This window comes from Haliotis rubra, unplaced genomic scaffold, assembly GCF_003918875.1.
Source record: "Haliotis rubra isolate DU_JTF1 unplaced genomic scaffold, ASM391887v1 Scf267, whole genome shotgun sequence".
Lineage (NCBI taxonomy): Eukaryota > Metazoa > Mollusca > Gastropoda > Lepetellida > Haliotidae > Haliotis > Haliotis rubra.
Genome location: NW_025766747.1, coordinates 1215991 through 1231425, shown reverse-complemented (window position 1 = coordinate 1231425; position 15435 = coordinate 1215991). Strand labels below are relative to the sequence as shown.

Below are 15435 nucleotides of genomic sequence, written 5' to 3'. Positions count from 1 at the left end.
CACAATGGTGACCACGTAGCTTGGTCCCGACGTCGGGTCTCTTGGCTCTCAGTGCAATCTCTCTCAACCTGTTCCGTACAGTTTGACCAGATATCCTCCGAAATCAAGGCACCCTGGCTGCTGTGCTCTCACCCGTGGCAGTACGATCATGCAAATGTAGTACCCGGATGTACCGATCTTGGGCTGCAGTGGTGACTCGGGGTCACCTGTACGGGGAGGGTTATTTGATGTACCTGTTTGGTTGTAACGGGCTGCAAGCAGTGATATCATGTTCAGACTAACATTCAGACGCCTGGCAACAGAAAATTGGTAATCTCCAGCGTGCATTCTTTCAATGGCGATGTTCCTTGTCGCAGTGTCAAGACGTGGCATAGTGATTTGACCTTAAAACTCCTTCAAAACGAATGCCGATAGCCAGACAGTGCATGCTCTTTGCTGCACAATTTCAAGTGGAAGGTGATTTATGTTGCGTTGTGGCGATGCCTTTTTAATTCTTGTAAGAAATCCCATCAAAAACAACATTTTAAGGTAAAGTCGATTTTTCACTTGTGCAATAGTGTAAAATCATATTATCAACACTTTTGTTACATATTTTGACGACTGTTTGAACTCAATTGGTTATTAATAGATTGTTTAAAATACAAAACGCTATGCGTTTCTTTTTTGGGATAGTATATGTGTCATGGCTAAAGTTTACTGCAGTCAAACTGTGCGTCCTTTTGAAGTGTTTGACCTGTATGATCGTGCATCCTCAAAAAACATGCATCACGTCGAAACCTGTACTATCCAGGTGCTAAAGTTCCGTAATGTAATACTTGTTCCGGGTTCTGTAACTGCTTATCAGCAAACACGTTCAACGATCGTGTGTCAAAACATGATTTGATTACACTGTACTGTTCCTTCCTTTTAACAAAGTTCTACCTAATGCTGATTTCGGAGAATTGTCTATACTTGCTTTTTTGTATTTGTATTATTAGGGACCGTTCATAGTTTATATCTGGGGTGGTGATTATTTTTAAGGGGAAGCGTGTAAAATGTGACATGTACAAATTTAATGACCCACCCCTTCCCTTTTAAGCATACTTGTTCTATATTCTAATGTACAAAATTGCTGACACCCCGTGTGCATGTGCACAAAATTGATGACTTTATCCATTTCGTTATAGGATTTAGCTATCATCTTGACGGTGTATTCCCAGAGTGGGTGGCCTCTCTGTCTATTACATAATAACCAAATTCAGGGTCCACTCCGGGACAACTCGTTGAAAAGGTGTGAACGTGGGGGCCAGTGTGGAACATCAACAACTTATTAGGGGCCACTGTGGGAAAGGCCACTCCGGGCATAAACCATCTTGACGCCACTCGTGATACTAATCTATGCTACAAATGCCGATGATAATAAATGACTTCAGTCGGAAATGTTGAATACAATAGGGCAATTATACACAAATACGCATCATGAATATATGCAACACGCATACATTGTAGGAATACTTACACATTTATCAGATTGTAACAAAAGTACTTTCACACTGACTGAGTTTGGTTTTACGCCGCTTTTAGCAATATTCCAGCAACATGACTGCGGGGGACACCAGAAATGGGCTTCACACATTGTACCCAGTACTTTTACAAATGCTGCTGTATTGTTGGAATAATGAAGTTGTAACGGAAAATGGTTTACAGTATTGGCTGTGCAAATTTGCCGGAAGGTTAGGCTACCTGGTAGGGATATATCTGGGTTATACCAATACTTTCTCGGGAATAAGGCTTTCAGAGGGTTTTATTGTTTCATTACGATACTTAAGAGGTCATTTCCAAATCTCACTTATCAGTGACAAAAATGTTCATTGCAGGAATTACCTCATGTAAACGACATGTTTCCGCGGTTTTTAACAAGAATACATTGTCTACGCATGGGCGGCGTCTATGCGCAGGAAACCTTCGCGAAAATCGGGAGTCATTCTTATTGTCATTATTATTTCAATTCTTATTTTTAAAAAAGCCACAAGCTTATGATGAAGTCGGAATTGTGCAATGGCGGTTACAACACATTGTCTATACATTGTCGCTGATTTGTGGGGAAGAGCAGGGATTTTTCGGCAGACTGTTCATAGTAGTTCATGGTAATGCAGGCACAGATATTTCGAAAGGAACAGGAGCCTAGCGATATCTATAAAATAAAATATTGTCTTTCCCTTTGTTATGCTTTTTTTCTTCCTTGATCAGTATAGGCGCGGTGAGTAGCCTAGTGGTTAAAGCGTTCGCTCGCCAAGCCGAAGACCCGGGTTCGATTCCCCACATGGGTACAATGTGTGAAGCCCATTTCTGCTGTCCCCCGCCGTGATGTTGCTGGATTGTTGTTAAAAGCGGCGTAAAACCCAACTCACCCACTCACTTGAGCAGTATGGAGGTGACGAGTAACTGATAGTTTTTGGTAGAAGTAATTAATAGCCTCGCTCCTCACATGTCAAGAACAGGTACCAATCAGCACTTAACGGTATCTTAGTTTTATTTGTAACTGATCAGATGTTGGTAATAGCTCACTTTATTATATATAACTCTTCGGTAGAACAATTTCCCGACAGGCCCAATCGTCCCAGGCGTCGCAGCTTGCTGCGCAAAGTTGCTTTCCTTCTGTATGTCAGGATCCTATGTTCTAATCCTATAAGCTCTAATGCCACTTTTCGCACTGAACAATATACCCCGATGACGTAGGAAGCTCTTCAGTCAACATTAAACTTACACCATGATAAAATGTTTAGCATTCAAAGAATTTCCTTTCTTTTTAACTTTCCCCGAGAATATATAATATGTAAATGGAATTGGGACTTGAATGACGCGATAGAATCATCCAGAAATACATTTTTCCACATACGCTTCCAATTGAAGTTATATTTTCTTGTTTTAGTGACACATACTATTATATATCAAATGAAACATACAAAAGCATCAAGCGGACATATACAGTCTACTTTGGGGTCATGTTGCACAACGTTAAATAATATATTTCCTACTATTCATATGGCTTACTACGAAGCCGATTAACGCTAGTTTCATTTTAGGCATTGTGCTGCTTCTCTAAGGTCAGTTGACACCTCGGCTCAGTGTCGCGCACAGCTGAAGTGCTCCCACAGCGGTATCCGGATGTTGAACGCTTGCCAAGTCAGCCTGCTATAGCAAATGACATGTCACGGTTATATTTAGCCGACTGGGAAAACCCACATTGTTCAAAACGAAAATGGGCGAATGGAGGTTTCGTGTTGGAAAACTGATTGTGAGTTAATTTTTGAATCTCTGTGTTGAACTAGTCGTACACGAATAGTCGTACACGAATAATTACACGCATGTACGATAAGTCCTAGCAGTTATCTTAGAGGCAAGTGTGGAGTGATATGGAGTTTCTTATTGTACTTTCTACCATTTAGGAAGATGTTTTGTAGCAGGTACTTTGTCTCGTTACGGTACGCCTGAGGCGTGTTCAGAACCGCGAGTGCCCGCGAACGCTAGCGAGCGCTCGATGCTGAACGCCTGTGTCCGTTCTAGCGCCCGCGCGCGCACGCGAACCATTCTCACAGCTGCCTCGCCAAGCGAACCAAGATGGCGATCATGTTTAATGTCATTCGTCACCACTCGCCCCTTTCCGTAACCTCCAAAAAGAAGACATGGAGGATATTTTGTTAATGTTGTCAAATAACATGTATATGTCATCGAGTGGTCTGAAAAAGTTGATATGTTCATGACAATTGACAACCTTAACAAAATATATTTATTATATTTTGATCATTGTTTATAAATCATCGAGACATCGATTTCGTAGTTCGCGTTTCGTAGTTCCAGGCAAAAGTGATATTCTACTCAGTGAAAATGACAATACCATTTTTATTTTCACCAATATTTCACCCTTAAGAATATAATAAAGAAGCTATTCGGCTTGTCCCGGAACAACACGAGTTGGTCACGAATGGTTTATTGTAACCAAGCGCTCGTGTCCGTTCAGGGCCGAAGCGAGCGCTCGCGGGAGGCAATCGCGCGGGCGCTCGCGGCTCTGAACACGCCTCAGTATTCAGTGATACAACATGTATCCAGTGGGACGGGAAAATGAGCTACGAAGTATTGGGGAATGCAGGATGAAGTAAAGTGAGCTTCTTGAGGAAGGGAGATAACTCGAGCGATACAAATGTCATGAAATACGCCTCTTCTGGTCTGACAACATAATACCGTGCTCTATGTATATATGCCTGTATATATGCGTGTGTGGGAGTTGGGGTGGGAAGGGGGGGGGGGTGATTGGGTGGATGGAGAAACCTGGGTACCCTGACATGCCTGGTTGAAACACCTGTATGTTTATTGGATACGCACGTCGCGGCCACACCTTGCCTACTCCGCATGAGGGTTTGAGGCCTAATGGTTAAAGCGTTCGCTCGTCACACCGAAGACCCGGGTTCGGTTCCACACATGGGTACAATGTGTGAAGCCCATTTCTGGTGTCCGCAGCCGTGATATTGCTGGAATATTGTTAAAAGCAGCGTAAAACCTCACTCACTAACTCACTAAATATGACTGTTTCTATAATTGTTACATTTGCAGATACCCGGAACGTGGCATTCAGTTCATTAATGATAATTCGAACTTGCTGATCATTTCATGTGTATAAGAAATAGAGCATAAGCCAACTGACAGTTCAGTAATGGGGAGCGTGGAAGGTGAAAATAATGCAAGGATTAGACAGAGATTTGCTTCCATTGAAGAGGAAATACTTGCCCAAAGAACATTGATAGAGACAGAAGTCGAACGTCAAAGGCAACAACATGTTGAACTGAGATCCGCCCTAGGGCAGTTACTTGCATTGATTGCCGACAATGCAGAGTTATTTGAGTATAGAGAGCAAGAGGACAGCAACAGTCGAACAGGCAATGTCAGTTTACAATCAAAACAACAGCAACCTCAACAGCAAACAGACAAACGTAGATTGCTAGCCACACAACAGCACCCTCAACAGGAAACAGACAACACTGGATTGCAAGCCAAGCAACATCAACCTCAACAGGAAACAGACAACAGCAGATTACAATCCATGCAACAGCAACGTCAACAGCAAACACACATAACTGCGCCACAATCCAAACAGCAACAGCATGGAGACAACGGACCCGACAGACCGGAAACAACGGTCGTCTTTGGAACGTTAGACGCCGACAAAGTTGCAACACCACCAACAGATCTGATTAATCATTCATTGCAAAAGGACCAGCAAAACAGTCCCCCGTCCCCCAAAACAGGCATCATAGGAACCAGGGGCCATTTGGTCAGGGAGAAGAGTAAGAAGCAATTATGTGATTTGGTCCGCCAGTTTCTCCGCTCAAGTGTGTTACCCGGAGTGACTGTGGACGACTTCCGGGTCGTGGGGAGACTGACCGGTATCAGCTGTGATGATCTGAACCCAGACGGCGAGGACGACGCTGTTGGTCTGGTGGAACGAATGCTGAGGAGGGAAATGGGGGGTCAGACTGATCCATTACTTCATGATCCAGATGCAAGGTACAGTACGCCGAGATTTATAATAATGATGTATACAACTTTGCATGGTTCAGTAAATCAGCCCGATATGAGTAGCGTTACCACAGTGTACTGCACAGCAAAGTTCGGGCGGATACAGGGGCGGATACAGCTTTTTGAGGGGTGCACACTCTTGAGAAAGGGGGCTGCACACTTTTTTTTTACACGTTCTCACGAGAGTGTCAATGGTCATTTAATACACTTTCAGGACAAAAGGGGTTGGGGATCACATCACCCTCTCTGGATCTGCCTATGCAATAATAGTATATACATATCTGAATTAGCTAACCTCTGTTCATTAAGAGTAAAGATGTGGTAATCGCACGGCCATGTTGTGTTTGTAGAAAAAGATTTGAAGCAAAGCTGAGCAAAAGGAAGTCTGGTTGTAGTCGGTCCGGCAGAGCAAGTATACAAGCATTACTGAGGATGGACGTTCTGAACAGCAGAAACCCCCACAACGGTTCACTTTGGCATGGTGTACAGGAGGCACTGAAAACAGGTTTCTGTCCTTGGTCCTCACTTTATCATGAGTAAAGTGAGTGAGTTTAGTTTTACGCCGCATTCAGCAATATTCCAGCTATATGGCGGCGGTGTGTAAATAATCGAGTCTGGACCAGACAATCCAGGGACCAACATCATGCGTATCGTTCTACGCAATTGGGATACGACGACATGTGTCAACCAAGTCAGCGAGCCTGACCACCCGATCCCGTTAGTCGCCTCTTACGACAAGCATGGGTTACTGAAGATCAATTCTAACCCGGATCTTCATGGGTTTATGAGTAAAGTTTGTTTCCGCCTCAGTACGGACCAGAGGTGGATACAGTGTTTTGAGAAAGGGGTGGGGGAGGCGGGTGGTTTGGTGTGCACAGTTCATTGTCATACGTTTCCCGAGAGTTTCAATGGTCATTTAATAAACTTTCAGGACGAGGGGCGTAGGGGTGGGGTGTGTGCACCTCTGCACCCTCGCCCCTACCCTCTGGATTCGCCTATGTGGACCACTTGTGGCCAAATGTTATACATATAGCCGATCGCAAACAATATTGAAATCATGTAAGTTTGTCAAAGTTGCTGTTATCAGTATTTTGAATCAATGTAATGTAGATATTAATTCATGGTATAGGTGTTTCTTCTTGTAGCGGGAGATATTCCGATGGCTGAAACTTCTCTTGACACAGTCCTGTGCGTAGATTCCTCCGAGAGTATAGGTGACAATGCATTGAAGGACATCAAAGACTTTCTTCTCGGATTTATCAAGGGTAATATATTCTCATAGATACAATCACATAGCTAGTGATCAAACACGTGGATTTCTTAAAATAAATGTACTGTACTATTAGTTTTAGTCAGTTCAGTAAATAGAGCTGTGTGTATGGAATACTTGCCAAATCAAATTTTTGTCTGCTTTTAGCATATAGCTTCCTTCCATACAGGACTTGAAGAAACTGCAGAAAACCATAACATTGAAGAGAATGTTGCACTTGTAACATTTGGAGGGCGACCGAGGGTGTTGCGTCATTTAACTAACGACTATGGAAGTCTCAGGGATGCAATAGGTATCACTTTCATTTTGTGTACAGAAATAGAAATACCACCATTAATATAATGGTTGCTCCACATTGTGCATTCCAGTTAACTATGATTGGTTATAAGTTGAAAGCTAAATGTTCTTCTGACTAACTCAGGACGTAGAGATCCCTCTCCTCTCTTTGTGAAACCCGCCTCTCTGCACACTCTCTGTATATGGTTTCTATATATGCTCTAATTTCCATAACTTTTGCTTTTACAGAAGACATCAGCCTTGGGGGACACTCGCCACTTCTTCAGGGCCTACTCTATTGCTTGGCGTGCATTACTAGAGGTGGGGAAACTCTTAATTAGAGTCTAAATCCAAATACGAAATGTGGTCTCTATATTTGGAACCTTTTGTTGAGGTTTATTGTGCTGATGGTTTGTTTCAGGAGGTGTATGCAGATTTGGGCAGCTGAAGGTTCCACCAAGGATTGTCTTCATCACTGATGGGCATGCATCCAATGAATGTCGTAAACATACTACAGACAATCGCCATATCAGTGAACAGGTTTGCAGTACGATCATATATACACAGAGCAAGTGGGTTACAAAATCTCTTGAAGTATTTTTACTAACGTTTAATTGAGAATTATCCCGATTGTAGAATTATGAAAGTAAGTATTCTATCTGCTCTGCATTGTGCATATGTCGATGTAAGTAATGGAGAAGTGGAAACAAACATAGATATCCCCCAACACATGAAACATTTTCGGTCATGTTATTTTGTTTTTCTGTTGATCGTTTCTATGTTAGATTTTGTTTTCCAAATTCTGTAAAGCTGAAATGTTTGTACTATAGGAGAAAACGAAGCTTCTGTCCATTGCAAGTGTTTTGAGTGGTGACCGCAGTAAACAGGACATCGCGGACCCCCTGGTGTGGGTGCCTGTTGGAAACGCCAACAAGGTGAGGCCACTTTCCTAGTTTGACATGCATATTGTCTTCGCTAGTCTTAGCCAGTCTTCGCAAGTGGTATTTAATATATGCGAGTGTATTTTACGTAATTAAAATCAGTTGATTATGAATACAAGACGCAAAAGAAATTTGAAATCTTGAACATCCTTAGAAACAGATTCCATTTGGTGTATGGGGCGAAATAACTATGAACGTTTAGTACAATATTTTGACACAGGAAATTATATCTACAGGAATTCCTTCGACAAATGGCATCCGCCAGTCTGGGCACATATACTTCGCCAAGTAATCTCACTACACTTTGCAATTACCAGAAGATAAAGGTAAGAAGAACAGGTATACACCGCTAGAAATTGAGTAATGTGAAGTTATATGTATTGACATTGTGCCTGATCACTCACTAACATCGTAATATAGAATACATGTATCATATATCACAGTCCTAGAAGGTAATGTACCCGTGAAGGTCCGTGTTAGAATATTGATCTTCAGTGACCCATGCTTGTCGTAAGAGGTGACTAACGGGATCGGTTGGTCAGGATCGCTGACTTGGTTGACACATGTCATCGGTTCCCAATTGCGCAGATCGATGCTCATGCTGTTGATCACTGGATTGTTTGGTCCAGAATCGGTTATTTACAGACCGTCGTCATATAGCTGGAACATTGCTGAGCGCGGCGTAAAACTAAACTCACTCACTCACTAGAAGATAATGTGCACCAGGTATCTCTGTTTTATCATTTCTAGAGGGTCAGTGCCAACGTTTTGAACTACATGAAATCTCATGCTGACAATCAACGAATCATCGACCGTGTCATCGACGCCTTTGGTTTGGATCTCCGATATGATGATAAGGTAAATGTTGCTTCACGCTTATATTAGCATATATTATATATATATAAGCAGTATCAGAAAGCGATCTTAGCCCTCTCATTCCTTAATATACAGTTATCGCTAAGGAGGTCGTATTTCTCCAACCTTAACACAGACTTAGCACTAAGATTGTTTTGTACAGTGGCGCCATGGAGATCCGTCTCAACTGCCGATTTGATTTCAAAGTGTTGTCACATGAGCATTGGCGTTAACATCTGTTCCTGGTGTTCAGACAATCAAATATCAGTCACATTTTACACTTGTAGTTTGATCAACCAGAACACTTCGAATTATTCCGTCCGTTGTAACCAAATCATTTTCAGATTCAAGTGGCAACACTCGTCCATAATATCCTGAACAAGGGCGTCTTAAATATAAAGTCACTGGACAGATTTGACAACATCAACATAAAGGAAAACCTGCCGCCGTTAGGTTCCAGGGTTGAGAGGGGTCCTGACTGGATGTGGGACAACCAGGACTCCGGACTTCCAGGAACCGTTTACAACCACGGAGAAGAAGGAGGTAGAACACATCAGCTGGGACAGTTATAGAAAACTTGTAATATATGACTTATCACTAGTGTAGTTACATGTATCGTATAAGACAGGAGTGAGTGAGTTAAATTTTACGCCCCATTGCATCAATGTTCCAGCTATAAGCGGCGGCCTGTAAATAATCGAGTCTGGACCAGACAATACAGTGATCCACAACAAGAGCATCGATCTACGCAATTGGGATACGATGACATGTGTCAGCCAAGTCGGCTATAAGATAGGCAATTTGTCATGCATTAATTTGGAAGGTCATGATTACATTTATTGTTTCAGTGTTGTACTCTCAGTATGATTTCATTACTTTCAGAATCGGTGTGGGTGCTGTGGGACAATGGCTTCAACAATGTGTATCGTTGTGGTGTAACAGCAGGGTACGATATCCTGCCAACAGACCGCCCCCGACAACTACTTCCGGATCGGCTGATAGATGTCGGTGTGCAGGTCGAGAGAGGTAGTATGCCGTAATTAAATACAATTAAACACCGTTGTGTCGATCTTTAGTGTGCGACGGTTGTCTCGAAGTAGAAACTCCCTGCAAATTCGTTTTAGTCGTGATTTTTCGGATAACATAAGTTATTACTACTCATGTGCCTTCAACCTAGCCATAACGGTGTTTAACTGGCAGTATTGTCTTCACTGCCAACTATTGGATTATAGAAGACTGATATATGCTTATTGTGAAACTTCATGAAATAGTTGTAAATACATATCGACGTTAAAGTGTAGACAAAAAGGTGTTCGTCATTGGAGTTTCTTACTGCACTTTAATAGTAGGATGTTAACTGTGCTGTGTCAAAACGTCAATCGTTTACTACATCAGGTTCTGACTGGTCTCATGAAAATCAAGATGGTGGACCAGGGAACTACGGCGTGGTCATTAGAGTCAGGGGATTGCGTGTGAAGGTAAAGTTATGCTACCACAGTCATCTGTTTGCCTTCAAAAGTAGTTGCATTTGTTGAACTCCATCCTTAAATGAAATATTCTTGTCATGTAAGCGAGACAATATATGTATGGAGTAAAGTGCATTGTTACAGGTACGTTGGAACAATGGGGGGATACACGAGTACAGGTTTGGTGAAGACAACAAGTTTGACGTGTCAGTTCGGTAAGATGTGATTATATAATATTTGTAGTACGAGTGTGCAAAAGACTCAAATCACTCTAAAGTTGGCCGTCAAATCATCTCACTGCGGTTTCACAGTTGTGTTCAGAGTTTTATCATCCAAAACGGTGTTCCACCGGAGATACTGCTTGTGTGAGATCAAACGATATCTCCTAGGATATCATTTTGACAGATCTTGTACAATGCCCTGACAATGCTATGACGTCATGAACTTGATGACGTCACAAGGCTGTGACGTTGCAGCACTGCAAGTCTAATGGCAGAACCGTGATCGAAGAGTGATTTTTGATGATAAATATAATCTCACGCTCGTGTCTTCTGATAGCAAATATATCAACAGCCGTTGATAAAAGTAAAAATATCCTCGGAAATTTGTAATTTATCAACTCGTGATGATATATTTCATATCAAAAGACACTCTGGTGAGATTCTCTATATGTTAAAATATGAGATGTAACATATAAAATGACAGTTGCTAGAAAATATCAAAATGTAATGTCCACAGCAATCTGATGAAAGCAAAAGATCGGAACAGACAAGCACCAACATCAGCGAAGGTTAGCAATCTCAAGCAAAGTACAGGTAGGTTTTAATTACAGAAAACAAAAGTGAGGGTATGCAGAAGTTATTCTGAAAACTGAATGAAGGGACACTGATAGTTCTCTATGTGTTGTTACTAACTGTAAAGCTACATTCTTAGACGAGATAAATATTTATAATAATTTATTTTAATTAATTTAAATATTTATAATAATATTATTAATTTATGATAGATTCACAATTACATCTTCACGGCGTGCAGCCTTTTTACACTACGCTGTATGACGACGGGGAGGTTTTACAACACACAGATCACGAGAGGCAGCGAGAGGAGGAGAGTCGGTATGTGTGGCAGCGTCAAGACAGAACAAAGGGTTGGCAGAACTACACAAAGGAAGAAGATGCAAAGATGAAAAAAGAATACAGGAGGAACAAGACAGGGACATGTTTGTTACAGAGAAATGGACAATGGTATGTAAAGGCAGTAGTTACACACTATAGTAGACAGACATAGACAATTGTATGTAAAGGCAGTAGTTATACACTGTAGTCGACAGACATAGACAATGGTATGTAAAGGCAGTAGTTACACACTATAGTAGACAGACATAGACAATGGTATGTAAAGGCAGTAGTTATACACTGTAGTCGACAGACATAGACAATGGTATGTGAAGGCAGTAGTTCCACACTATAGTAGACAGACATAGACAATGGTATGTAAAGGCAGTAGTTACACACTATAGTAGACAGACATAGACAATGGTATGTAAAGGCAGTAGTTATACACTGTAGTCGACAGACATAGACAATGGTATGTGAAGGCAGTAGTTACACACTATAGTAGACAGACATAGACAATGGTATGTAAAGGCAGTAGTTACACACTATAGTAGACAGACATAGACAATGGTATGTAAATGCAGTCGTTACACACTATAGTAGACAGACATAGACAATGGTATGTAAATGCAGTAGTTACACACTATAGTAGACAGACATAGACAATGGTATGTAAAGGCAGTAGTTATACACTGTAGTCGACAGACATAGACAATGGTATGTGAAGGCAGTAGTTACACACTATAGTAGACAGACATAGACAATGGTATGTAAAGGCAGTAGTTACACACTGTAGTAGACAGACATAGACAATGGTATGTAAAGGCACTAGTCACACACTATAGTAGACAGACATAGACAATGGTATGTAAAGGCAGTAGTCACACACTATAGTAGACAGACATAGACAATGGTATGTAAAAGGCAGTAGTTACACACTATAGTAGACAGACATAGACAATGGTATGTAAAGGCAGTAGTTACACACTATAGTAGACAGACATAGACAATGGTATGTAAAGGCAGTAGTTACACACTATAGTAGACAGACATAGACAATGGTATGTAAAGGCAGTAGTTACACACTATAGTAGACAGACATAGACAATGGTATGTAAAGGCAGTAGTTATACACTGTAGTCGACAGACATAGACAATGGTATGTAAAGGCAGTAGTTACACACTATAGTAGACAGACATAGACAATGGTATGTAAAGGCAGTAGTTACACACTATAGTAGACAGACATAGACAATGGTATGTAAATGCAGTCGTTACACACTATAGTAGACAGACATAGACAATGGTATGTAAAGGCAGTAGTTACACACTATAGTAGACAGACATAGACAATGGTATGTAAAGGCAGTAGTTATACACTGTAGTAGACAGACATAGACAATGGTATGTGAAGGCAGTAGTTACACACTATAGTAGACAGACATAGACAATGGTATGTAAAGGCAGTAGTTACACTATAGTAGACAGACATAGACAATGGTATGTAAAGGCACTAGTTACACACTATAGTAGACAGACATATAGACAGTGGTATGTAAAGGCACTAGTCACACACTATAGTAGACAGACATAGACAATGGTATGTAAATGCAGTAGTTACACACTATAGTAGACAGACATATAGTAAAGACAGACATAGACAATGGTATGTAAAATGCAGACAGTTACACACTATAGTAGACAGACATAGACAATGGTATGTAAAGGCAGTAGTTACACACTATAGTAGACAGACATAGACAATGGTATGTAAAGGCAGTCACACACTATAGTAGACAGACATAGAGTGGTATGTAAACAGTTACACACTGTAGTAGACAGACATAGACAATGGTATGTAAAGGCAGTAGTTAGACACACTATAGTAGACAGACGTAGACAATGGTATGTAAAGGCACTAGTTACACTCTGTAGTAGACAGACATAGACAATGGTATGTAAAGGCAGTAGTTACACACTATAGTAGACAGACATAGACAATGGTATGTAAAGGCAGTAGTTATACACTATAGTAGACAGATATAGACAATGGTATGTAAAGGCAGTAGTTCCACACTATAGTAGACAGACGTAGACAATGGTATGTAAAGGCAGTAGTTACACACTATAGTAGACAGACATAGACAATGGTATGTAAAGGCAGTAGTTATACACTGTAGTAGACAGATATAGACAATGGTATGTAAAGGCAGTAGTTCCACACTATAGTAGACAGACGTAGACAATGGTATGTAAAGGCAGTAGTTACACACTGTAGTAGACAGACATAGACGATGGTATGTCAAGGCACTAGTTGTACTCTTCAGTAGACAGACACTGGAATATGGTATACCAAGAAAGTTGCACAAGTTGTTGTGTTTTAGACCTGCATGAAAGATATATATCAGGTGATTTCATCCATGGCATTTTCAGAAATTCTTTTGTATTTTATATTTTGATATCTTCCTAAAAAAGCCACCCGAACACGTTCGGTTTCGATTTCAGGAGAAAATGGAGGTTAACACATCAATGGTATAAGAAGAAAGTGCACGTAAAACTAATCAGTTTATATTTCATAGTTTCAGAATCTTCTTCAAAAACGAAGTTGAGAGATGCGTCCTGGATGACAGCCTTGTGAGAATACGGAGGATGTTTCATGGCAAGTTACACCTCTAAATGATCATAATGGCAAGGCTTTGTGATCATAACTGTGTGTCAGTCAGGGTCGTCTTTTGCACCGTCACGTTTTAGTACAATGTTTTCCTTCTAATTAGGCCTGCCCTTTGTAACAGCCCAGGACATGTGTGTCCAATTTCATTCTGAGATTATGTTTAACAAACTACGTTTATTTCGTTTAGCCCAAAATATGTTGTCTTGCCATGAAAAAACAAACAAATAAACAAATACATACATTTTTAGTCATAAGATTGCAAGTACTATTGTGCTAACCCACATGTATATTTTTAATAATAGTTTCTAATAACCCGACACGTGTGGCTCATGAATATGTTCATTAACCGTTTTTGTATTCGTTTGTATGTAAACTCCAATAAAGTAAAATAATAAAGTTAATAAAGTATTTTTGCACCATTGACGACACGGACAATCAATAGCGCAATAGTGCATGATATTTGCTGTTTGTCTGAAACAGACACACAATACAAACTGTTTGTCATGATAAAGGCAAGGTAGTGTTAACAAGGTACAACATCACAAGTGGTTACCGCAACGATTAATAGTTACTGACAATGTGTCTCTATTAGTAAATATGTTATAACAAGTTCAGAAGAAACCTCATTTTTGTGTATACTTAACACTGTTTTCTCTCTATTGCAGATTGATGGAGTGCGGTCATGACAAGACTGTGGTATCTGGGATGAAAGGTTTCTGTTTGAACTGGACTGTCGCCCCAGAAAGACTGTGTTTGTGTCAGTCATGGTTTCAAAGTTGATAATAAGCTTTAATAAGATGCCCTTTGAACACCTGAGTGAGTTTCATTCAGCGCCGTTTAAACAGTAATCATTAATACCACGTGACGGGCTGGGGCTGGGAGCTTGGGCTGGGGCTGGGGCTGGAGCTGCGGCTGGGAGCTGGGAGCTGGGGCTGGGGCTGGGGCTGGGGTTGGGGCTGGGTTGGGGCTTGGAGCTGGGGTTGGGGCTGGGGCTGGGGTTGGGGCTAGGGCTGGAAGCTGGGGTTTGGGCTGGGAGCTGGGGCTGGGGTTGGGGCTGGGAGCTGGGAGCTAGGGATAAAAGCTCTAAGTGATAGTAGTCTAAGACATCGTGACAAAGACATCCTAGATACATATATAACCGGGGTTCAAACATAAGATCACAACTTTGCAGCGTGGCCAAGAAATTCTGCCTTTAAGTTAGCTATTTACTACACCCTTGTGACGCTAAAGTAAATGTGTACCGTGAAGAATATAAGAAGTTTTGTATGTTCAGGTAATCATCATAATT

At 41.1% G+C, this 15435-nt stretch overlaps 1 protein-coding gene across 2 annotated transcripts; it reads left to right on the top strand.

The window, feature by feature from the left end:
* Window positions 1-3171: 3171 nt before the first annotated feature.
* On the top strand, window positions 3172-15065 carry LOC124280419. Of its 2 annotated transcripts, none has more exons than XM_046716357.1 (18): window positions 3172-3277; window positions 4591-5541; window positions 5904-6058; window positions 6699-6818; window positions 6993-7115; window positions 7349-7420; window positions 7521-7639; window positions 7930-8034; window positions 8277-8366; window positions 8791-8898; window positions 9240-9438; window positions 9778-9921; window positions 10291-10373; window positions 10506-10576; window positions 11100-11176; window positions 11446-11605; window positions 14056-14135; window positions 14813-15065. In XM_046716357.1, the coding sequence occupies exons 2-18, from the start codon at window positions 4691-4693 to the stop codon at window positions 14815-14817; spliced, it is 2562 nt and encodes an 853-aa protein (XP_046572313.1). In that variant the 5' UTR covers window positions 3172-3277; window positions 4591-4690; the 3' UTR covers window positions 14818-15065. The 2 variants fall into 2 exon arrangements, with proteins under 2 accessions (XP_046572313.1, XP_046572314.1); XM_046716358.1 differs by lacking the exon at window positions 3172-3277 and adding an exon at window positions 3898-4140.
* The last annotated feature ends 370 nt before the right edge of the window (window positions 15066-15435 follow it).

Bases quoted from the DNA above. Each gene is read 5' to 3' on its own strand.
- LOC124280419 (XM_046716357.1), top strand. From the start codon at position 4,691: ATGGGGAGCGTGGAAGGTGAAAATAATGCAAGGATTAGACAGAGATTT. The intron at 8,035-8,276 runs GTGAGGCCACTT...TTATATCTACAG, and splicing joins CTGTTGGAAACGCCAACAAG to GAATTCCTTCGACAAATGGC. The intron at 10,577-11,099 runs GTAAGATGTGAT...TAATGTCCACAG, and splicing joins AAGTTTGACGTGTCAGTTCG to CAATCTGATGAAAGCAAAAG.